At 52.8% G+C, this 24,179-nt stretch overlaps 1 protein-coding gene across 1 annotated transcript; it reads left to right on the top strand.

Annotated features, from left to right (window-relative positions):
- Positions 1-8,744: 8,744 nt before the first annotated feature.
- LRRC15 (leucine rich repeat containing 15) lies at positions 8,745-22,184 on the top strand. The gene is made up of 2 exons (XM_077883865.1): positions 8,745-8,826; positions 16,710-22,184. Exons 1-2 carry the CDS (start codon positions 8,757-8,759, stop codon positions 18,464-18,466), a joined length of 1,827 nt encoding a protein of 608 aa, XP_077739991.1. The 5' UTR covers positions 8,745-8,756; the 3' UTR covers positions 18,467-22,184.
- Positions 22,185-24,179: the final 1,995 nt, after the last annotated feature.

The following is a 24,179-nucleotide window of genomic DNA, read 5'->3' as shown; positions in this document are numbered from 1 at the left end:
CCAAGAGGCTCAGGGGTGGGCTAACTTGCCAAGGTCAATCAGTGACAGGTAGAGGTGGAAAACCCCCTATGAGTCTGAGCACTTTCTGGGACAGTGAGTGCTCCTGCTCCTGCTGCCGGGACCACACCTGGTGCTAAGGTTGGCGTCGAGAGCCTGTTTCAAGAAGAAAACACCACTTGGTCGATCTCTGCTCTTCTCAGTCTCTCCTTCTCTGCTGGACGTTTCCATTCTACCTCCGACATGGTTAATCCCCTGTCATTCTAGAAAGCTAAGACTTGCCTTCTCTCCAATCTCTCCCTCTGGGAACCTGCCTCCTACGCCTGCTCCTTCTACTCCCTTCCCACACCACTGAGAGGTCCTTGTCATGGGCTTCCCTAGACCCACGGACCTTACCCATTAACCACCCATTATTTTTAAACTCTGCTCCCCACTGCCCCTCCAAACACTCTGTCCTGCTGCCCCTAAGGCCATCCCTTTGGTTGACTCTTCTTCCTCTGTCTGCCTCAGTAGTAAGTGGGGGAAATAGGCTGCCATTTTGAACATCCTTCTTACATCGCTCTGCACCCAGACCCCTTGAGACTCTAATGGAAGTTATGAGCTGTCTCCTTGGAAAAGTGTACAGCACATTTCCACGTACCTTACATGCAATCTCAGAGAATTCATAGGCTGCACCTTCTGTACTTGAGGTGCAGAGAGGCTGCTTTAATGGGTGGGGCTTAAGGACTCCAGATTAAGCGCCATTGCTGGACCATCTCCCCTTTATCTGTTCTTTCTTAGACCATTACCCCCACCCAGACCTTTCTCCTCAACTCAGATCCTGATTTCAGGCTCCACGGGACAGTCCACATTATGGTCCCACAGGGCTCAAACACAGTCTGTCCAAAATGAGCCCACCCCCTTGCTTCTTACTGCCTTCCTCCACTCCCATGTTCTCTGGTCTTTTTTTTTTTTTTTTTTTAAGAGAAAGAGCATGAGGAGCAGCAGAGGGAGCGAGATAATCTTAAGCAGGGTCCACACGTAGCACAGAACCTGACTCGGGGCTCAATCTCACCACCCTGAGATCATGACCTGAGCCAAAATCAAGAGTCAATGCTTTAACTGCCTGAGCCACCCAGGTGCCCCTCTGGTCCTCTTCATGGTACCCACCATCCACTGGATCACCCATGCTGAAAGCCTGGCTGTTCCTTTCAGGCTTTTTCTCTTTTATCACCCCTGGCATGGATTGCTAATAGCCTTCCAAGGGCTGCTCCCTTCTACCTTTACAAAAGTTTTAATTTACATATGGGGCTCAACTCAAGACTACATTTCCCTTGCAGATAGGGGCAGCCACATGACTGCATCCTGGCCAATAGGTTATGAGTGCAAGTGATGTGTAGAGCTTTTAGGTCATGTCTTTAAAGAGAAGGACAGAGCCCTTTCCTCTTTCCTGCCTTTCCTTTGGCTGGAATATGAATGTGAAAGCGGGAGTGAGAACAGCCATTTTGGAGATGGATTGAGGAGGGCTGAGCAATTGGACAGATGGGGTCTTGGTTCCTGATATAGTCAAGCCACCATTCTAGGCTTGATGGGAAATAAACATCCACCTTGTTTAAGCTCTTGCTATTTTGGGCTCACTTTCTCATGGTGATCTAACCTGTATTGTAACAACCCCACTGTATCACCCCACTTCCCACCATAACCAAGCCATCACCATGTTGTACCAGTTTCGCTCCTGTTATCACTTCCTGATTCAGTCTCCTCTCCACTCTCACTGCCCTGTCTTAGCTAAGGCTTTCAGGGTCTCCCAGCTGAGCTATTGCTATCTATTATTTATCAAGTATTCCTACAGTCTCCCACCCACACCCCCCAGTGATCCATCCTCTATGCTGCTGCCAGAGCTATCCATCCTCCATACCTGTGTTTCTCAACCTCAGCACTGTTGACATCTCAGTCGAAATAATTCTTTGCTGAAGCGGGCTGCCTGTGCCCTGGGGGTGGGGGGAGCAGCATCTTTTGGGTCTGCTCAGTGGATGCCATTTGCATTCTCCAAGTTGTGACAACCAAGAGTCCCCTAGGGGAGGAGGGGTGCAGAATCACATCTGGTTCCTAAGCAAGTGCCGTCCACCAGTCTGACTCTCTGTCCCTGGCTTCACCTTCCTGTGGCCCTCCATGACCGACAGAATGAGTCCCAGTTGGTGAGGCCCTTCCTATGTTGCAGCCTGCCCTCTTCCCAGGATGGTGTTTCTCCTAAGCCCTCATAGACACCCTGCTCCCCAGTTATCTTGAACTATTTGCCACCAGCTGAAGGTGCCAAGGTCTCTTGTGCCTTTGAACCTTTGCAAATGCTATTTGTTCTTCTCAGAGGGCCAAACACCCATTCACCCTCCCAGGCTTCATCCAAGGGTCACCTTCTGGAGGAAGCCATCCTCCCATGGCCCAGGAAGGCTGGGCAGCCCCCTTGCATAGCCCCATCCCACATGTACCTTACACTCGAATATGACAGTTCACGTATCTGAGTGCCCTTCAGGACGAACTCACTAGCCAGTAATTCTGCCACTTACAGAATACTCAGTTTGCTGAGTGAATGTGGGGCCCCGTGGGGAGCAACCAGGACAGTTGAGGGAAGGGACCATGCATGATGTGTCTAAAGGAGTATACATCAAGGAGGCTTTGGAGGGAACCTGTTCATGGGCCCCAAACATCTGAGGCGAAGGCTTCCAGGTGAGGGGAGGCACCTGAGGGGGGAAGAGAACCTGTTGGTGGAGGGCCCAGGGAGGCAGGTTTCAGTGTAATAAAAAAGTTTGAAAGAATAAACTGTGTATTTTTTGTCTTTTAAAATAATTGTTCTAAATAAAAAATAAAATAAAATAATAAAATAAAATAAATAGTTGTTCTAATGATCCATGCAGGGCAGTTCAGGAATGCATTTTTATTTAAATGCAACATAAGCTGACACGCAGTTATAAAAAATCTGTGTCCATCACTGTTCCCTCCCCTGCTACTGCCGCAGGGTTTGAGCACACCCTTTTGCACCCTTTCCTGGGAATTTATACATTTATAGCCTCAGAGATCACATCTGCGCATGTGTGTACACGTGTGGGTGAACATACACGTGTGTGAATAGAAAACCTAGCTGTAGATAGACATAAAACCTAGAGATGTATAACTGGATGAAATTTTCTCTTGCCCTCCCTGTTCTTTCTTGTTCCTCCTCACCTGTGTTGGGGAAGTTTTTTCAATAAAACGGAGAAAATGGGCAGAGACTTGGATGACCTCCGATGTTCTCGGGCCTGTTAGGAGAGGCTGTCCGCATGAGTGACAGGGATGGCTGTTCGTTGGTTTTTGAGATTCACTGCTTTGAGGACAACCTAAAAGTCCTCCTTCAGAGAACAGCCGGGGCCTTGGGAATGAGCGGGAAACCTTAGGGGAATGAGAGGAGGTGGAGCCTCTCCGTCTTCTCTGCCTCCAAGAGAGCAGGGCCACTGTGTGGGGAGCAGCGAGGGCAGCAGAGCAGAGTGACCTGGGGACGGAGAGAGGCTATTGCTACCCAATTTACATTCCCACCCACAGCATGCGAGACCACCCACGTCCTCACCAGTGCTGGGGGTTCTCCATCTTTCTATCCTGCCAAGCTCCCCAAGGGATTTCACTGTGTGGACCTGACTTCCCCAACCCTGAATGGACCGAGCAGGGCCACGACTCCCTCTGTCAAGGGTGCTGTGGAGAGACTACATGACCTCCAGTTCCCTGGATTCTGTGCTGATTAACTAGATTTCAAGAAACATGCACAAGTGAGAAAGATTGGACTTCTCTGAAGACTGGGGGCTACCCTGGCCCCTTTGGTTCTCCCAGGGGGTCTGGAAAATGAGCCCTGTGGTGTACAGGGTGGTAAATCAGGTTTTTCCTTTCACCCACAGATCTCACTTCTGGGGGCTTCCGGGGCCATCTCGCTTTCTCTGTAGCAGAGGGTGAGCTTCCCCATGAAAGAGGGGGTCTCAGTGAGCTAACGCTCAGAGGTTCTGTGCTGGATCCCTATAGCCACCCTCGATCTGGGGAACTGATCCTGCGTGGGTGGTTACTCTATTGGAACCCATGTCCTGTCATGAAGACCAAAGAGGATGTAGGTGCTTTGAAAACTGGGTGCTTTGTGGACAGCCAAGGGTCCCCCGTGAAACCTGAAGCTCCTGCCATACTGTGCTTCCTGCAGTGTGGCTCTGACTGTGCCTCTACTCTCCTCCAAAATCCTCAGGGTCTCCCTACAAAGGACATCACATCCCTCAGGGAGCCATCCCAGCCCTCTTCAGGGAGATCTGACACATTCCTGGGCTCAATCTAAATTCAGTGTTGGTGGAGAGCCCTTTCTCCTTGCTCTGATCTGATGATTTTCCTTAACTCACTGCTCCCACATTTCCAGATCCCGCTCATCATTTAAGGTCGCCTTCTGCATGAAACTCAAGCTGCCTCCCTCCAAACGATCCCACATTTACCCACCTTACGCTGAGAACTTCACTCTTGTGGACTTCTCAAAATCCTTACTCTGCACCAGTTTAAACACAGCCACACTTCTATCTGTAGCAGTTCCGTGTGTTTGAGCACACTGTGGTGGGAAGAGCACACAACCCACAGTCCAGGGTTCGAATTTTGTTTCTGTCATTAGGCATATGATCTTGAGGAAATTAGTTAACTGCTCTGGGCCTTAGTTATCCTATTTGTAAAAAGGGGGCAGTTGCTCCCATTCACAGGATTATTGGTAGATCAGTGGTTCTCAACTATGTGTGTGTGTGTGTGTGTGTGTGTGTGTGTGTGTCTGTATTCACAACCCGTAGAGACATTTTTGATTGTTACAAGTTGGAAGGGAAGCTACTGGTATTTAATGGGTAGAGCCCAGGGATACTTTAAAGCATCCTATAATACAGACACACCTCACTTCTTTGCACTTTGCTTTACTGCACTTCACAGATACTGCATTTTTTACTAATTGAAGGTTTATGGCAACCGTGTGTTGAGCAAGTCTATCAGCACCATTTTCCCCACAGCATGCTCACTTCATGTCTCTGTGTCACATTTATCAAAATTCTCAATCAATTCTGATTATCAGAATCAAAAATTCTCGCAATATTTCGAACTTTTTCATTATTATTATATTTGTTAAGGGGATCTGTAATCAGTGATCTTTGATAGTATTTAGTATGGTAATTGGTAATTGCTTTGGAGCACCACAAACCACACCCACATGAGACAGTGATCTTAATCCATAAATGTTGTGTGTGTCCCGAATGCTCCACTGACCAGCTGTTCCCCCATCTCTCTCCCTCTCCTGGGTCCTCCTCATTCCCCGAGACACAGCAATATCGAAATTAGGCCAACGAATAGCCACCACAATGGCCTCTAAGTGTTCAAGTGAAAGGAGGAGTTGCACATCTCTCACTTTAAATCAAAAGCTAGAACTGATTAAGCTTAGTAAAGAAGGGATATTGAAAGCTGAGATGGGCCAAAAGGTAGACCTCTTGCACCCAATAGTCAAGTTCTGAATGAAAATGAAAAGTTCCTGAAGGAATTTAGGAGTGCTACTCCAGGGGACACATCACTGATTAAAAAAAAAAACCAGCCTTATCGCTGATACAGAGAAAGTGTGAGTGGTCTAGGGAGAGGATCAAACTCCATACAACATTCCCTCAAGCCAAAGCCTAATCCAAAGCAAGGCCCTAACTCTTCAGGTCTATGACGGCTGAGAGAGCGGAGGAAACCACGCAAGCAAAGTTGGAAGCTAGCAGAGGTTGGTTCATGAGGTGTAAGGGAAGCAGCCTCCTCCTTAACACCAGCAAGGTGACGTGGCAAGTGCTGGCGTGGAAGCTACAGCAAGTCATTCAGAGGATTAGTTCATTGGTTCATTAATGTACCTTCCCCTAGGGGGTACATTAGTTCATGATGGTGGCTCCCCTAAATAACAGGCTTTCAGTGTAGACAAAACTGCCTTCTCTCGGAAGAAATGCCCCCTAGGACTTCCCCAGCCAGAGACGAAGTCCATGCCTGGCTTCAAGGTTCAAAGGACAGGCTGACTCGTGGTAGCAGCTAAGGCAGCTGCTGATGTGAAGTTGAAGCTAATGTTCGTTTGCCGTGCTGCAAATCCTAAGACCTTTAAGAATTATGCTAGCTCTACTCAGCCTATGCTCCCTACATGGAGTAGCAGCACCTGGATGACAGCCCATCGGTTTACAACATGTTTACTGAATACTTTAAGCCCACTGTTGAGACCTACTGCTCAGAAAAAAAAATCCCTTTAAAAGTATGACTGCTTGTTGATAAAGTACCTGGTACCTCAAGAGCTCTGATGGGGATGGACAATGAAGTTTTTATGCCTGTTAGCACAACATCCATTCCACAGCTCAGGGATCAAGGAGTCATTTCTACTTTCAAGTCTTATTATTTAAGGAATATATTTCATAAGGCTATAGCTGCTATAGGTAGCAATTGCTCTGATGGGTCTGGGCAAAGTAAAAACAAAAAAATTTTTTTAAAGAGTGTCTATGCCCAATGTGGGGCTTGAACTCATGACCCTGAGATTAAGAGTCACATGCTCTACTGATGGAGCCAGTCAGGTGTCCCTGGGCAATGTACATTGAAAACCTTCTGGAAAGGATTCACCATTCCAAGGCCATTAATAACATTGGTGATTCCACATTAACAGGAGTTTGAAAGGGGTTGATTCCCACCCTTATGGATGACTGCGAGGGTCAAAGACTCCAGTGGAGAAAGTAAGTGCAGATGTGGGGGAAACAGCAAGAGAACTAGAAGGCAGGCGTGAGGATGTGACTGGATTGCCGCGTCCATTCATGATAAAGGCTGAATGAATGAGGCGTTGCTTCTTACGGATGAGCAAAGAAATTGGCTTCTTGAGATAGAAACTCCTCCTGGTGCAGATGCTGTGAGGATCGTCGAAATGACAACAAAGTGTTCAGAATATTACATCAACTCTGTTGATCAAGCAGCCACAGGGAATTGGCTCCAATTTTGAAAGAAGTCCTGCTGTGGGTAAAATGCTATCAAACAGCACTGCGTGCTGCAGAGGAGTTTTCCCTGAAAGGAAGAGTCCGTCAATATGGCAAACTTCACTGTTGCCTTCTTTTAAGCAGTTGCCACAGCCACCCCAGTCTGCAGCTGCCACCCCCTCATCAGTCAGCAGCCGTCCACACCGGGGCTGGACCCTCCACCAGCAAAAAGGCCATGACTTGCTGCAAGTGTGGATGCTGGTCGGCATTTATAGCAAGGCAGTGTTTTTTAATTAAGATCTGTACATGTTCTAGACATAATCCTACTGCATACCTAATGGACTTCAGTACAGTGTAAACACGACTTTTACACGCACCGGGAAACAAAAAAATTCATTGGACTGGCGTTATGGTGATGCTCTCTTGTGGTGGATTGAAACTGAGCCGGCAATGTCTTCCAGGGATGCCTGGGCCTGGGCCAGCTGCTCGCCATGAAGAATCCGCTGGCCCTGAACATCAGTCGCGGTGAGGGTGGGAAACTTGGTACAGAGAGGGGACAGGGTGCCTGTGGACCCTAATTCCCCGCAGGCGCTTCGCAAGTGTCCATCCTTCCTCTTTCCACCCCGAGGGTCAGCTCTTCCTGGGCAAGAAGAGGTATGATTCGTGCCTGTTGTGCACGTCTCCTAGGGCGCAGTGGTTGAATGTTAGAGTCAGGAAGCAAGGATGGAAGATAAAGGGGAAGTGCTCTTATTCTAGCAGGTTCTAGGGAAAGGCAGTTGATGCCCCCAGTGTGGGGATGAGAGGCGCCAGGGTAGTAAGAGGGAGGGAGTTCTCCAAGTGGAATAATATGGAAAGGAGGCTGGTGGTTGACGAGCTGGGGCTGGGCGCCGCCGGGAGACCCTGCAAGCCGCGCGTGTCCCTCTCGGGCTCTTGTCACTTGATGGAGGTGGCGCTCTTTGTTGCGGTCCGTGAATCACGGTGCCTCCGCCGGGGAGGAATGTGCCTGATTCAGGCTGCGGGCCTTGACCCCTGCCAGCCGCCCAAGTGGCTATTTCGGTAATAACACCGCGGCTTTTATGTCTGCCTTTCATCACAGGTCTCGAGGCACAGCGCAAACATTAATTAAGGCTCCTGGCGTTCCAGGAGGCAGGTGTGTGAGTGTCACTGTCCCCATGTAGCTGGGAGGGTAAACTGAGCCGCGGAAGGGCCGGTGGCTCAGCCCAGGGCAGCTCTGCCTTCCTGAGGCTGCGATTTGGAGGAGAAGCCGGGGTGTCGCAGCCTCCCCACTGCCACCGAGACTTCCTTCTCTTCTTCCCCAGGCCCTCCTGGTCCTACCGAGGACAGAAATGGTTTCCTGCCCCCATGAGGGCAGCAGGGAGGGGGCTTCAGCGCAGGGGTGGAGAGCGGGGAGCCTCTCATTCTTGCACAGGCCCCTTTCCTGCCTGCGTGGCACCTCTGAGGTGGGGGTGGGTGTGGGGGTGTGGGTGGGTATGGGGGTGGGGGGTGGGGGTGCCAGTTGGGTTAGGTAGATAACACTGTTCTTGCCAATCTTCTGGAAATTTGGAATTACTTGGAATACAAAGCTTGGAGGACACAGAGGGGAGCCCCGCTCTCCGGCACGGCCCTTCCCTGGGGCCCAGGCGGCCGAGGCCAGCAGGGGGAGAGGGAAGCCCGGCCTTTAAAGCCCCGGGCCCGCCCCTCCCGCCCCTCCCGCCGCGAGCGCGCCCTGCCCCGCGGTGACTCACGCCCCCGAGGTTTAAATACGGGCCGCGCCGGGTCGCGGTGCTCATGCTGCAGCCGCGAGGCCGGTCCTGCTGTCGCTGCCTCTGGTCCGCGGCGGGCGGGCGCCGAGCTGCTGGTAGGTGGGCACCCCCCCACCCGGGGACCTGGGATGCGCCCCCCGGGATGCGCTCCTGCTCCTCGGGATGCGGGACGTGCTGCGGGATGCGCCCCCCGGGATGCTCCCCTCGGGATGCGGGATGTGCTCCCAGGGATGCTCCCCTCGGGATGCGCCCCCCTCCATGGGCCCCAGCGGGATGCGCCCCTCGGGATGCGCCCCCCGGGATGGGCCCCCCGGGATGCGCCCCCCGGGATGGGCCCCTCCGGACCGGCCCCTCGGGATGCAGAACGTGCTGTGGGATGTGCCCCTCGAGATGCTGGATGCACTCCCCCAGATGCTCCCCTCGGGATGCGCTCCTCGGGATGCGCCCCTCAGGACGGGCCCCTCAGGATGCTGGATGTGCTGCGGGATGTGCCCCCCGGGATGCGCCCCTCGGGATGCCCGATGGGCCCTTCCAGATGCGCCCCCCCCCCGGGATGCACCCTCCAGGATGGGCGACCTGGGATGCGGAATGCATCCCACCCCGGGATGACGCCAGGAGGGGCCAGCGGGGCACCCCCCTGAGGGAGTGGGCCGGTCCTCCCCGTGCCCAGCCAGCCCCCCCACGGACCAGCCCCCGACCCACGGACCCTCGGCACCCCCTGAGGTCGATCTGGGGGTGCTGACCAGATGTTCTGCAGAGCCAAAATGCATTGAAAGTTGACCAGATTAGCGCACCGGTGACCCCTCGAGTTTACCTCTTTCTGGGATTAGCTCTGCTTTGGGGAAGAGTTTCTCTTTTCCAGAGACTCAGGTTATTTGAACCCTCCTTTCCCCAGCGCTCGCTGCGGGGGCGGTCCTGGGCTGCCCAGCGTGTGGGTCGGTCTAGAACCAAGGAGGGCTCCCCGGAAAGACAGATCTGTCCTCTTCGGGGGACTTAGAGTTGCCACAACAGTGGCTGCAGCCGAAGTGCTGTTGCTGGGTTCAGATTCCCAGTTTGGACTTGAGCTGTGGTCTCAGAATTGCTTCGGGCCCTAAGTCTGTGTGTGGCTTAGGCACCCCTGTTCCGGGGGCCCCCTCTGGGCAGCGGGTCACGTCGGGTGTGGCCAGGCTGCTGTCCCCAGCAGGGGAGCAGAGCCGGGGATGGGCTTGTGATGCGGGCGGCGTGATTTAACACGGTGACTCTGGTAGCTCTCCTGGCATCTCTGCTCTAATGCAGAGGCAGGAGCAAGGCCAATGAACCAGCTGAGGAAAACCAGAACTTTTCTAGAACTTTCCCACCTGTGCCAAAGTGTGAGAGCCAGTCTGCCTCCAGGGCCAAATGTGTTACCCCAGGGCAGGCTGCGATGCTGGAGATGGTGTCTCCCAGCCTGAAGGTGCTGGATGCCTGCCTCCAGGATTCTCTGGAATTATCTCACCCTCCCCAGCGGCTTCCAGATGTGCTGGCTGCCACTGCCTCCATAACTGAGAAACTGTCGCATGGCCGTCACCTCTTTCATTGTACACTGGCTGGACATCCAGGTGCATTCCGGGCCAGACAGGCCCATTCGCCTGTGGTCTCGAGTCGCGCGACTCTACAATGGTGAGACAAGCCTGTGAGAGAGGTCGGGGGGCCGGGGGGGGCCCCCCGAAGCCTCCCGCAGGGCTGGCTGGCTCAGTACCTGCAGGGGAGTGGGCTGCGGGGGAGCAGAAGTGGGGTGAACGGAGGGGAGGCCGTCCCACCCGCGTCCGGCCAGTGCACATCCAGGCTGCCGGCACGTGGCAGGTGGCCTCCCGGAGGCCTGCCGGCGAGGGAACTACTGCGAGCTCCTGGTCTCACTGCCTCGTCTCTGGGCTTTGAGGACACGGGGTTTAGAGACTGCTTCCGAGGTGCTTGGTGGAGGCGTTCGTCCGCCTCTATCTTATGCGGGTGCATGAGGTGTCACCCTGAGGACGGGCTGTAACTTCTTGCATCCAGGCCCCGAGCAGGAGCTCCTTGCTCCGCTGGCAAGTCGGTGTCTCCTGCCGCTTTTGCCGCGTTAATTGTAGGTCCTCTCTGGCCTCTGCAGGAAGCCCTCCCTCCCCTAACCCTGGGGCTGGAAAGGACTTGCTTTTTCTTACTTATTTTCTTTTTTAAACAAATGAACAATATTTTGGCTTTGAAGGTCCAGGAGAGATGAGGTCAATAATGGGGCCAGGTGGGGAACAGCTGTCCCTTGGGGCTTCAGGGTGCTTTGTATTTAGGGTAGAGCATTCTTAATGTGGGCAAATCCCTGAAGGGACTGTGTGTTGAGATTACGGGATTAACACTTTCGGGCAACCCCTTTTGTTCCTTCTCTCTACTATTTCAGGCCCCTCATGTGAAATTGAGCTATAGGAGCATCAGAGCAGCTTTGAGGAAGAACAAACATCCCTCCAAACTGTGGAGCCTGGGAGTTGGGAGGAGCACTTGACCCTGGTTAATAATGCTGGGCAGCTGGCAGGTGGAATGTATATGAGCCTGGGATCATTTTGGGACAGAGGGAGTAAAGCTCCCTCCCCCCACCCCCGCCCCTTCCAGGCATTGCTAGACACATGGTTGATAATGTCCTGAATCCTCATGATGAGATTCAGGGATTCACTGAGCTCTACGCTTAGGTAGAGTCCTGATCTGGGTGTCAGAAATCTTCAAATGACTGTATGACCTTGGACAAGTCCCCTCCTCCCTCTGCGCCCCGTAGTGTAACCGTCTACAAAACAGCCAGGTGGTTTGACTGGAGAGCCTTAAGAGCCCTTGCACCTCTGAGGCCCGGGGCTCTGAGCGCCGCTTCTGGAAGTGGCCTCCACTGCTGGGTTCAGTTTAGCTCCCATCTCAGATTTTTGCCGGGGGGTGCAGAAAAGGGCTCTGGAAGGGAATATTCATAGAGGTCGCTAGGCGCAGTTGTGGCCCAACCTTCAGCCTCCCTGATCCTCAGTTCAGTCTCTCTGTCGGTGGCAGTAAATGACCCAGGTCATGTGTTTAAGCTGGGCTGGACCCCAACGGGGGCTTCTGAGTGTAGACCATAGGCACCTGCAACAGACTCACCTGGCAGAGCACTGGGCCCACCCAGACAGAGGAATCAGGATCTCTGTGGGTGGAGTCTCCAGAAGTCCTGATTTTACTCAACAGCAGAGCAAGCAGGAATTGTCATCGACATTTATTGGGCATCTGTATTGTGCCAAGAACGACTCCAAGTGCTTCCCAGGCAGTGCTCACCTCGGCCTTACAGCCACACTGCTGTGAGGTCAGTTTTATGAAGCAAGTGTTCCAGGATCTTCCAGGTGATTTTATGAACTGATTTGGGGTGTAGGGTGGTTACCCCCTGTTTAGTGAGATGGGGATGTCTGGCTGCACTGAGCCTCTCAATTGATGACTTCAGACTCATTGGGCTGAGCATTGATGAGCAGCTTTTAATTTTTTTAAAAAATTTTATTTATTCATGAGAGACACAGAGAGAGAGGCAGAGACACAGGCAGAGGGAGAAGCAGGCTCCATGCAGGGAGCCCGATGTGGGACTTGATCCCGGGACCCCGGGATCACGACCTGAGCTGAAGGCAGATGCTCAACTGCTGAGCCGCCCAGGGGCCAGATGAGCAGCTTGATCGAGACCCATACTGGCTGGAGGGGGTGGATCAGAACCCCTCACAACTCCCAGGCTGCCACCTCCCTCAGCTGGATTGGGCAACGTGTCCCTGCGGATGACACCATGTTTAGGGAGACCTCTCCGGGAAGAGGGCTCCGCCCAGTGAGGGAGATCTTCTCTCTGGGTCTCAGCTCCCCTCAGTGCCCTGGATGGTGGCAGGACCAGACACTCACTCCTGAGTCCCATGAAATGGCTCTTGGCTCTCTGGGTGCCCTGATTAACACATGGGTTTGCCCTGCCGGGAACACTCTGAGACAATGTAGATGGGTGTGAGTTCCCCCAGCGTCACATGAAGGTGGCGCCAGGCCAGGTGGCGTTGTCAGCCATTTGGGTGACCTATGTGGGAGGGAGGATGGTGGGTCTTCAGGCCAGATTTCCTTTCTGTCTCTGGTCACAAGACATGAGGGCCAACAAGGGCCCTTGGAAGTCTTCACGGGAGGAGAAAGTAAGGTCCAGAGAATTTACCCAAACTCACACTCCAGTTTAGTGTCGGGACCAGAGTAGCAGCACATCTGTCTGCCAGGCTCTTTCCAGAAGCTTTGCTCCGTGGCACTGACATAGAAGGCATCTCCTCCCAGGGCATGTCATGTTTAAGGGATGCGAATGATGGTAATAAGCTGAAAAGGTGCCAACCCGCCAACCAACAAAGCCAAGGGCTTCGAGGCTAATTATGGGTTCACTCATGAGTCACAGGCAGCTCTCGCTGAAGGGACTCACAGCCCAAGTGCCTGGGCCAAGCGCTTCTACTCCCGGGGAGGGTCCGGGTGAGCTGTCTGTCTGTCCGCTCGGCTCACTGAGGTCCTGGGCCAGCGACAGACCCCAGGCTGGCCTGCCCCTTGGGACGGGGGCTGGACTGAGTAACTGCAGAGATGGAGAAGGCACTCGGCCGCCTGGGGAGGAGGGTATAATTAGGGTAACTTCGTGGGTCTTTAACTGGCATCTGTCACGGCTGCCAAGCGGCCCTGGGCAGCGTGGGCTATTAGGCGGCTGCGTGCCGGCTGCAGAGGGCCAGGGCCGCTGAGCATGCCCGCGCTCGCTCCCCATCCCGGCCGGGTGGCTGTCCAGGTGCCTCTGCGCTTCCCCCCACCCCCCAGGGCTCTGCAGCTGGGGTGTGGAGGGCCCCGTGGAGGGCCTCTGGAGCAGTCCGTGCCTGTGGCAGTAGCAAGTGCTGGAAAACAGGAAACCACCGCATGTGGTGCTGGGGTGGACTCCACAGACAGAAGGATTTATAAAAAGGAAAATCTGCAAATTCTTGCAATATTTGTCAAGCTGAGTGTGGTCCATTTTAAACAACAGTGGCTCTGTTCCCATAAGGGAATTATCATTTCTCTCTTCCTCCCAAGCCATGAGGCACCCTCCCCTGGCCCTGAGCCCTTCCTGGGGCTGGCTTGATGCCCCCACCCCAGCTGGGGAGCGCAGATGCTGAGAAGGTCCGGGATGGGTCCTCGGAGGGCATCGCATCCCACGCCCTCATTGACAGCTGGGGAGATTTGACAGACACTGCCTGGGGTTTGCCACATTATGGACCCAGAATTTAGTCTCTGACATTTAGGGTACGGCACCATTTTGAAGCATGCTGGGCAGAGTAGACATTAAAAATACGCAAGTACTAGCTCGCGCGTCTCCAGGAGCAAATAGAGCTGCACTTTTGTGAGTCAGTCCAGGGGTGTGAGTGTCCCCCCAAGCGTGTGCCAAGGGGAGGGGCACCCCCCACCTGCCCACACGGAGCCCTGGCAGCACAGGCACAACGGTCTCAGTAGCTGGATCCCATATCCTTGCTCTGGGACTCAGCCTTAGAATCCCGAAGCCTTGGGGAGAGGCGGGGCGTCCAGTACCTTACCAGGCGTAGGGATCTTCTGTGTCGCCTCCTTTCCAGCCTGTGGCTGCTCAGCCTCTGCTCTAACTCCATGGGTTGTCCATCCTGATTCAGACAAGCTCTCCTCAGTGGTGAGCTGAAATCTGCTGCCCCACAGCTTCGGCACACGTTTGTGACCCCTGGAGCCACAGTGACTCCCAGGGCGGTCCTTTGTGTATCCTTGGAAAGTGCCAGTAGCTTCCTTAACAGATCTCTTCTTCCAGCTCTCCGTGCATCCATGTTCCTTCAACGGATGCTCAGATATTCCGGTTTCTGGATCCCCTCACCATGCCCTTGCCCTTCTCTGAGGCCTTTGAGAGACTGGTTTGTTAGTAGCCCTCTTGACGTTTGGAGTGGCCCCGGGCACAGCAGCACAGCTGCGGCCTGATGAGGACAGTGCAGAGGAAGAGCATCGCTTCCCTTGTCCCACACTTCGTCCTTGCAGGTGCAGGCGAGGATCACACGGGTTGTGCTGGGCAGTCTCCTTTCTCTGTTACCATCAATGAAAACCTTAAGTCTTTGTCCTGGGGTGGGTGTTGAGACACTTTCTGGGTGCCCTCTGTAGACCGCTCCTTTCCTCTCTCAAGTTCTGGACCTGACTTTTGTCTGTGCGAGTTTGTCCTTGTAGTGTGTGTCCACGCAGAGGCCCCGGTCCTCTGCATCCCCAGGACTGTTGGCCACGTTATTATTCTTTCTTTCCTCCCTCATTTTATGTACCTATTCAAGTTCTTAATGCCAAATCACAACAAGTCAGGGCTTGGATGGTTGTGAATAAACGAAAAATCAAGGTGTGGGTGGATGAGGATGAACTTGGGTTCTGTCCCCAGGGCAGGCTTGTTGGGGGTGGGGAGGGTGGGCGCAGGAAAAAGGTGCATTGAGTTAAGACCAGGTTGGGAAGCCTGGATTATTCTGAGTTATGGGCCAGGTCTAGGACTCCGTGAGTTCAGGAAGAGAGACCAGAGAAATGCCTTCTCCACCCAGCCAGTTTATGCCCTACACGCCATCATTTGAAATTTCTTCCTCTGACTCAGGATTTTTGCTCATTAAAAGGAAGGGCATTAAAGTAACACTCAAAGTAATCACCCAAGAGTCTGGAGATCCAGGCTTTAAGCTCTGAGCCTCAGTTTCCCTGCTTCCTTCATCCCCATAAACAGTGGGAATGTATGTATGATCATCCATCCTGTTTGCTCTTCTCAGTGGTCTCAAGAGGGGGCAGAGGTTATCATCCCAACTTAACACATGAGGACGGTGAGCTTGAAGCTTCAAGTTTCCTTCAAGATCGAACAGCTAGTTGTGGTTCTTAACTATTCGTGGAGGGGGGCTCAGTGCCCATACCTCCTTCTCCACCGCATTGTATACATTATCTATAGTTATGTATGTAGATAATTCCCACCACCCCTGACCTCAAACATCGAACCCTTCATGAATTTGCTTCCATGCCCAGACCAGCACCACGCCTGCGGGAGCATCTGGCCCTACCACCTCTGGGCTCAAAGCGCATCGTGAGTTTTCCTGGACCTCCTCCATGGTTTGGTGTGGAGACTGGACCTGGTAGTACCAGAGGCAGGCCCCTCGAACTGGCCGAGCTGCTACAGCCCCTTCAGTGAGACGGGAAGTAGCGCAGAGAATGGTCTTTCATTGAGAAGGTGGTTTGAATTAAACCTAAATGAAGCACGTGCGAGGGGGTCAAGGCAAGGCCAGGTGGTCACTCACAGCGATGGGGGCCAGGTGGGACCCAGGCAGAGGGAAAAGCTGAGCTTGCCAGATCGGCAGTGCGTCCCGCCTTTGTTGGCTGCTGCTATTTTCCCAGCAGACCCCCAAATTTGTGGTCTTAGCATCTTCTTTCAGGTTCAGGCCCTATTTATTTGGTCTCATTTCCCATCTGTTTCTCCGGAGGAGGTCATGTTCAACCAGCAAGTTCAGGTGCTTTGGGGGATAGATAGATGCATCTGCTCCGGGGATTTTATAACCAGACAAGATACTGTTCCTGCCTTAAGGAACCTCTAGGGATGAAAGATGAACACCCCTGCCCTTGAAAAGCTTATTGGCTAGAGAAGGACACAGACAGGAACACAACACATGCCACACAGAGCCAGCCGGGGCACGGCCATTATGGGCACTGGGGAGCCCACCTGCGTGGGAGGGTAACTAATGCTGATCACAGATCTGGGGAAGCTTCCTGGAGGTGACTGCGTTTGAGCTGGACTTGGAAGTACGGGCAGGACTCAGATAAGGACAAGAGTACTCTGGGTGGAGGCAGTTGCTTGGGCAAGGACACAGGGAGAAGGTGAAGACGCTTGATGACTAGACCACAGGTGGCGTAAGTCAGGGCGTGGTGATGGAGTTCAAAGGCAAGCCAGATGTTGGCTTAAACCCCCAGCAGTGCGGTGAGGTGATCCTGACTAGGTTGCTGTCTCCCCTTGCAGAGACCATGCCGCTGAAACACTACCTTCTTTTGCTGGTGGGCTGCCAGGCCTGGAGCGCGGGGCTGGCCTACTACGGCTGCCCAAGTGAGTGCACCTGCTCCAGAGCCTCCCAGGTGGAGTGCACTGGGGCGCGCATCGTGGCAGTGCCCGCTCCCCTGCCCTGGAACGCCATGAGCCTGCAGATCCTCAACACGCACATCACTGAACTCAACGAGTCCCCGTTCCTCAACATCTCGGCCCTCATTGCCCTGAGGATTGAGAAGAATGAGCTGTCCCACATCATGCCTGGTGCCTTCCGCAACCTAGGGTCACTGCGTTACCTCAGCCTCGCCAACAACAAGCTTCAGGTTCTGCCTATTGGCCTCTTCCAGGGCTTGAACAACCTCGAGTCACTCCTTCTGTCCAGCAACCAGCTGGTGCAGATCCAGCCAGCACACTTCTCCCAGTTCAGCAACCTCAAAGAGCTGCAGCTGCATGGCAACCACCTGGAATATATCCCCGACGGTGTCTTTGACCACCTGGTGGGCCTCACGAAGCTCAATCTAGGCAAGAATAGCCTCACCCACCTCTCGCCCAGGATCTTTCAGCGCCTGGGCAACCTCCAGGTCCTCCGACTGTATGAGAACAGGCTCTCAGAAATCCCTATGGGCACATTTGATGGATGTGGGAACCTCCAGGAGCTGGCCCTACAGCAAAACCAGATTGGTATGCTCTCCCCTGGCCTCTTCCACAACAACCGTAACCTCCAGAAGCTCTATCTGTCCAACAACCACATCTCTCAGTTGCCCCCTGGCATCTTCATGCAGCTGCCCCAGCTCAACCGTCTTACGCTTTTTGGGAATTCCCTGAAGGAGCTCTCACCAGGGATCTTTGGGCCCATGCACAATCTGCGTGAGCTCTGGCTCTACGACAACCACATCACTTCTCTGCCTGACAACGTCTTCAGCAACCTCCACCAGCTGCAGGTCCTGATCCTCAGCCGCAACCAGATCAACTACATCTCCCCAGATGCCTTCAATGGGCTGGTGGAGCTGCGGGAGCTGTCCCTCCACACCAACGCTCTGCAAGAGCTGGACGGGAGCGTCTTCCGCATGTTGGTCAACCTGCAGAACATCTCCTTGCAGAACAACCGCCTCAGACAGCTCCCGGGGAATATCTTCGCCAATGTCAACGGCCTCATGACCATCCAGCTGCAGAACAACCAGCTGGAGAACCTGCCCATGGGCATCTTTGATCACCTGGGGAACCTGTGTGAGCTGAGGCTCTATGACAACCCCTGGAGGTGTGACTCAGACATCCTTCCACTCCACAACTGGCTCCTGCTCAACAAACCCAGGTTGGGGACAGACACTCTCCCAGTATGTTTCAGCCCACCCAGTGTCCGAGGCCAGTCCCTCATCATCATCAACGTCAACGTTGCTGTCCCCAGTGTCCAGGTCCCAATGATCCCCGAGGTGCCCAGCTACCCGGAAACACCACAGTACCCAGACACACCCAGCTTCCCTGATACCACCTCCATCTCCACTACTGAGTTCACCAGCCCTGTGGAGGACTACACTGATCTGACCACCATTGAGGTCACTGACGACCGCAGCACGTGGGGCATGACCCAGGCCCAGAGCGGGCTGGCCATTGCTGCCATTGTCATTGGCATCATTGCCCTGGCCTGTTCCCTGGTTGCCTGCATCTGCTGTTGCTGTTGCAAGAAGAGGAACCACACGGTCCTGATGCAGATGAAGGCGCCCAACGAGTGTTGAAGAGGTGGGCTGGAGGCAGGGTTGCGGACCAGTGGGACCACTGGAGGATCTGGGAATTTCATTGTCCTACCTCCACCCCTGGGTCCACAGAGCCACCCCCTGCTTCCTCTTGCTGGTCTCCAAGAGACCTGCCTGGTTCTCCTCTAGAGAACCACAGGAGAACCAGCTCTCGCAGGGCCTTCTTACCACCAGGAAGACCCAACTGGCCTTGGCAAGAACCCCACGGGGTTTCTAATTCACGTCCCCGGGCTTCATGTGAGAAAGCCCTCTCCACAGCCTTCACCAGCTCTCCTCTGACAAGCTCTCCTGGCCCATGGCCATGCTGGCCTCTGGACTCAGTTACCATTCCTGCTCACTTTGTGGGAAGAGTTCTCCATGGGGACAGCTTCTCTCCCAAGTAGGATGTAAGTTGATTTTCCTTCCTTTGCTCCCTGCCTTTGTGGCATGGCTCTCCCCTGTCCCCTCAAATGAAAGATCTCCCGTGAGTTTCCGCTCCTGAAAGCAGGGTGAGTTCTCTCCTCCCAAAGGCTCCCACCTGCTCGGCTGGCGTCCTGAGAGCTGCCAAGGGCCTGGCTGCAGGGTGTGAAAGAAGCTGCTCAGTTCCTGCAGGGAGAGCTGCTATCAGCATCTCTCATGGGGTCGTTACCTGGAAAAGGAAGAAGGGCACCTGTGCGGCAAGCCAGCCTTGTAGAGAAGATTTCCGAACTGCAAATTTTGACTTGAACATTTTGGTCCTTTGAGAAATAAGATCATGTAGAATGTCTGACCCCTAAAAACTCTTAAAATCAGCTTATTAGTACTAGATGAGAAAGCACCCTAGAACCTGGGGGTCCTTATGTTCATCCCAGGGTTTTTATCTTTTAGCTTTTTATTGAAGTATAACATGCATACAGAAAAGTGGGAGCATGGTTGTGTAGAGTTTGATGGATCTTCACAAGCAGTTCGCGCCTGTGGAATCAGCATCCAGATCAAGAAACTAGACATCACTAGTATCTTCCATCCTGGGCTTTGACTGGAGAGGACAGGCTTGTGGAGATGGGTCCCCATGAGCCTGGACGGCCCCTCACTGCCCCTGCCAGCCCGCCCTTGCCAAGGCCCAGCTGTCAGGGGTGGAGGAGTCAATGTGGGTGTGTTATGGCCTGGACAGGAGATGTAATCGGATCCCCACACCCCAAGTCACCCAGAACGGCCTGGTCAGGGTCGTCCTGACACCCCTTTCTCTGCCAGCCAGCTGTCTGCTGCTCATTGGAGGCCCCTCTGCCTGGGCCTTTTGGGCTTGCTATGCCTATGTCTGTTTTTAATTTTCACTTTCCATTTGGGGGAAGTGAAATAGTTCAGACATGAGAGCCTTTAATTGAACAGCCGAGTGTAATGGAACCTGGTAATCCTTCTAGTGTGGTAAGATTCTCCACCAGTGTTCCAGTCAGCTAGAAACTGAAGTTCAGAATGCTCGCATACAGTAGGCAACACCAGGCACACAGATGGGTCACCCTGGGTCTGGGGGCTCTCCAGAGTTCCTTCTGCCTGTGGCCTGGTTATAAGAGTTGAGTTGTTTGGTTCCTTGGGTTACAACCACATAAATACCTGCTTTCATCACCCTCCCTGCTACACACATATTTATGCTGGTAAAGAAACTGTGTTCATGGCAACTCATGTTTCTGTCTGGACAACTGGTCTATCAGTCCCAAAGTAAAGCAGTGAAATGGAGAACTTCAGGTCTCTGCCCAGGAAAGAGCTGCAGCCAGTGCTATAAGCATTTGAAAATCCTGACTGGAAAAAAAGAAAAAGAAAATCCTGACCAGCTCTTCCTTGTTTCCTCTGTCCCACAAAACAAATAAGAAATCCCCCGAGGTCTTAGCAGCATGATGCTGACAGGCCCCCAACAAAAAGGGTCCAGGAAGGGATGTACATAAGAACTAGCACACTGCATAGTTTTTACTCTGTGTCCCGGAGAATCTGGGAAAGATGGGGCCTGTCAAAGGCAAAAGACATCTCCCCAACGTAAATCTGGGTTTCCAAAACGTTTTCAAAATGTTTATAGCAACCGGTGGACATGTTCTGAGACTTGCCAGGACCCAAGAGGAAGTGAGCCCAGAGCCTGGGGCATGGGCATTTTTCCACCCGATGGTGGCCTGCCCAGTTGATTCTGGGGCCTCCGGGGAAGCTGGGCTGCTTTCCTCCAGGGAGAAGCATGTACTCCTCGAGGTGTTCCTTAGGAGCAGACGACAATGTCTCATTGTGCAAGGGTGCAAGCGGGCCAGACATGGCAGTGAGAGGAAGGAGGCATCCTTTTCACCTAGAATGTCCGGCCAATCTGAACCCAGAACGCTTGGGTATTTGTGGCATTGGCCATGACTTTGGAGTTCCTTTCTCACGGGCCCAGGATATCAGCATGTTTCCCCAGGCCATAGGCTAACCTGAGGGCAGCTGTCCTGAGATGTCTCCCTGCAGGGCACCCCCCAGTGGGGGTGGTGAACCCGTTACCCGACCCTTTGAGCTTGCCTGCTCCTTCCTCCCATCAGAGTGGATTGGATGGAGCCATTGGGTCTCCTCTTCCTCAGCAGGGCTTTGGCCTTTCTGAACCATGTTGTCTGGTCAGGGAGCTACCAGAAAAGCTGGATGAGGTTTCTTTTCCAGTAAGACATTGCATCTGCTCACTTCTCAGGACTGGAGTGAGCTTCCTGGTCCCCCAAAGCTGAGGTAGGCCACAGAATCCACTTTAATTTCCCCATTTGCCTACCGGCCCCTAGGATACCTTGCCAGTAGCAGCAGCCTCCATTTGGAGTGAAGAGTCAACGTAGGAGGAAAGAGAATAAAAGCCAGTTGGAGCCACTGTTCCTCAAAAACACTTAGGGTGTCTAGATACCCTTTAAAGGACCGAACGAGCATTTTCTTTTTAAGCCTGACAACACCCCTGTGCATGGGTACGACGGTTATCCCCTGGAGCTGGGTCTAAACTCACTCTTTCTTCTGCAACGTTATTCAGCGGGCTGTGGGTTTTCTTCTCTTCACGCTTGTACAAGACCCCATGGCCTGTCCTGGGCTTTCATCCATAAAGAAGAGGAGGGCCACTTGCCTGTGGCTTCCTACAGTCTGAGCCGTTGGCACCTGTTTGGTACTGCGTGGATCGGAAGCTTGTCAACACAGGAGATCCCTAAGCCCACCCGTCCGTCAAGGAAAGAGCAGTTTCAGGCAACTGTTTCCACACTCAGGAAGCTTACGGAGAGCAGGCAGCGAGAGAGACCTAGAGACCAAGCGCCGGTACGCAGACCCCGGCTGGGTCCTAGCCTCTAGCTACAAACCGCCCAGAGTCCAGCCCACGGGTCCCACAGCCAGAACCGAACCCGAGACCCCGAGCGGTTGGGGAGGTGGTGGGGGTGGGCTCGGGGAGGAAGCCCTCAGTGTGGTTCAGAGAAGGGGCAGGCGCTTCTCCAGGCCAGACTTCGCTCAGCTGTGCTCTTCCTCCCTCCCCCGAGGAGAGGTCACTGCACCACCCAGCCCGCTGCCTTCAAAAGTAGATGGTGTTTGCCTCGCTTAGGGAATCATTGCAAATAGTCCCAGGTGCTTGGTGACGCATTTAGAAATATTTCTAGGCCCCCAGGGTTTTATAGACTGTGAGCCCTGGAGGGCAGGGTTGGGGGACTGTCTTTGCTGGATGCTGCCTGTAACAAATTTGGTGTACAGAGTCAACAATAAATGGTATACGCAGGACAACTGAGCGTTGGGTGTCTCGGCTGTGGAATCTCCCACCTGCGGGTTCTCCTCTTGTACGTGCGTGTAAGGCTGACCCAGACAGACCCTCAAGGAGAAGAGGCGCTGAGCCTGGAAAGAGACCTTTGGAAAGTGAATGGGGAACAAAAATGGAGTAACAAACGACATTTATCGGCCGCTGTCGTGGGAAGGAGTCTTAATAGGGTCAAACCGTTTCAGAGATGAAGGAAGTGAGATCGAGGCAGGAAATGAATCTGCTCAAGTCTTAGTGAGCGAATTAATGCCGGAGCTCACGCCGCAGGAGGTCTCCGGACTCCCAGACTGGGGATTCTTCTGCGTCACCAGAAAGGCTATTCATTTAACCTGCATGCACATGCATGTGCACGTGTGCACGCGCACACACACACACACACACACTTAGGTAGGTGGGACTCTTCCTGCACACCGCAGCATTCCTACCAGTGCCTCACACCAGGCTCAGTGAGTCACAGGCTCTCAGAAGACACCATCTGAGTGACAGGGACTCCCTCCAAAGTGTCCAGGTGTCCTCAGGACTTCTTCAGGTCTGTGGACTCCAGGAGGTGGCCACAGCTGCCAGCACAGCTTGAGAAAGGGATGGTCCTCTCCAATGTTCCTTTATCCCACTGCTGTGCCCAGTCAAGACGTTTCTAGCTGAATTTTCCTGGCTCTTCTAGCTCTTACATCCTCTCTGGCAGGTGTAGGCTTGTCTGAGGCAGGTGGACCCAAACAGGGGGCAATAGTATGCTCACCATATCACGGGCTGGACCCCTTCAGTGACTGGGGCAGGGCCTCTTGTCCCCCTAACCACTGAACCTGTCCACAAAGACAGGTTTCTGGAGTTTTGGCTAATGGAAAAAGGGGTCAGAGTCCTCATCCCATTTCCCAGAAAGTCCCTAGAGTTCTTATTGCAAATCTCCCCTCCACACACACACATACGCCCAGGGTATCCTGCTCCTACCTGAAGTTTGATTTCGTGTGTGTGTGTGTGTGTGTGCACCCATTCCACAGATAGACAAAGACTTGTAGAGATTAAATAATTTGCATAAGGGCTGGTTAGTTGTGATCTCTCCTCTTTCATTCGTGATTTTACTAATTTGAGTCTATTTCTTTTCCTTTTAATAAAGTTGGCTAATGGTTTATCTATTTATTGATGCTTTCAAGGAACCAACTCCTGGTTTTGTCGATGTGTTCTACACTGCTTCTGGTCTCTACTTCATTGAGTTCTGCTCGTATCTTTATAATCTCTCTTCTTTTGCTTGCTGTAGGCTTTATTTGCTGTTCTCTCTCCAATTCCTTTAGGTGTGAAATGAGCTTGTGTATTTGATTTTTTCCCAAGTTTGTATTGTGATGTATTTCCCTCTTAGGACCGGTTTTGAATCGTTGTGTCTTCATTTTCATTAGTTTCCATGAATCTTTTAAATTCTTCTCTAATATCCTTTCATCTTTTAGTAGGATGCTCTTTAACCTCCATGTGTTGCTTCCAAATGTCTTCTTGTGATTGAGTTTTAGTTTCAGAGCATTGTGGTCTGAAAATATGCAGAGGACAATCCCAGTCTTTTGGTATCAGTTGAGACCTGACTTATGACCCAGTATGTGGTCTATCCTGAGAAAGTTCCATGTGCACTTGAGAAGAGTGTGCATTCAGTTGCATTCGGATGGAATGTTCTGTGATACCTGAAGTCTTTTTGGTCCAGTGTATCATTTTAAGGGCCTTGTTTCTTTGCTGATGTTCTGCTTAGAAGATCTGTCACTTGCAGAAAGTGCCATGTTGAAGCCTACTATTAGTGTGTTATTATCTAAGTATCTGTTTAATTTGGTTGTTAATTGATTGATGTACTTGGCAGCTCCCACATTAGGGACATAAATATTCATGACTGTTAGGTCTTCTTGTTGGATAGACTGTTTTTTGTTTTTGTTTTTTTTGGACAGACTGTTTAAGCATGATTTAGTTTTACTCTTCATATCTTTCTACTGTCTTTGG

This window comes from Canis aureus, chromosome 35 (assembly GCF_053574225.1).
Source record: "Canis aureus isolate CA01 chromosome 35, VMU_Caureus_v.1.0, whole genome shotgun sequence".
Classification (NCBI taxonomy): domain Eukaryota; kingdom Metazoa; phylum Chordata; class Mammalia; order Carnivora; family Canidae; genus Canis; species Canis aureus.
This window is presented reverse-complemented; position numbering and strand designations above follow the sequence as displayed.

Coding starts and splice junctions, on each gene's coding strand:
- LRRC15 (XM_077883865.1), top strand. CDS start 8,757: ATGCTGCAGCCGCGAGGCCGGTCCTGCTGTCGCTGCCTCTGGTCCGCG. Junction 8,827..16,709: donor GGGCGGGCGCCGAGCTGCTG/GTAGGTGGGCAC, acceptor CTCCCCTTGCAG/AGACCATGCCGCTGAAACAC.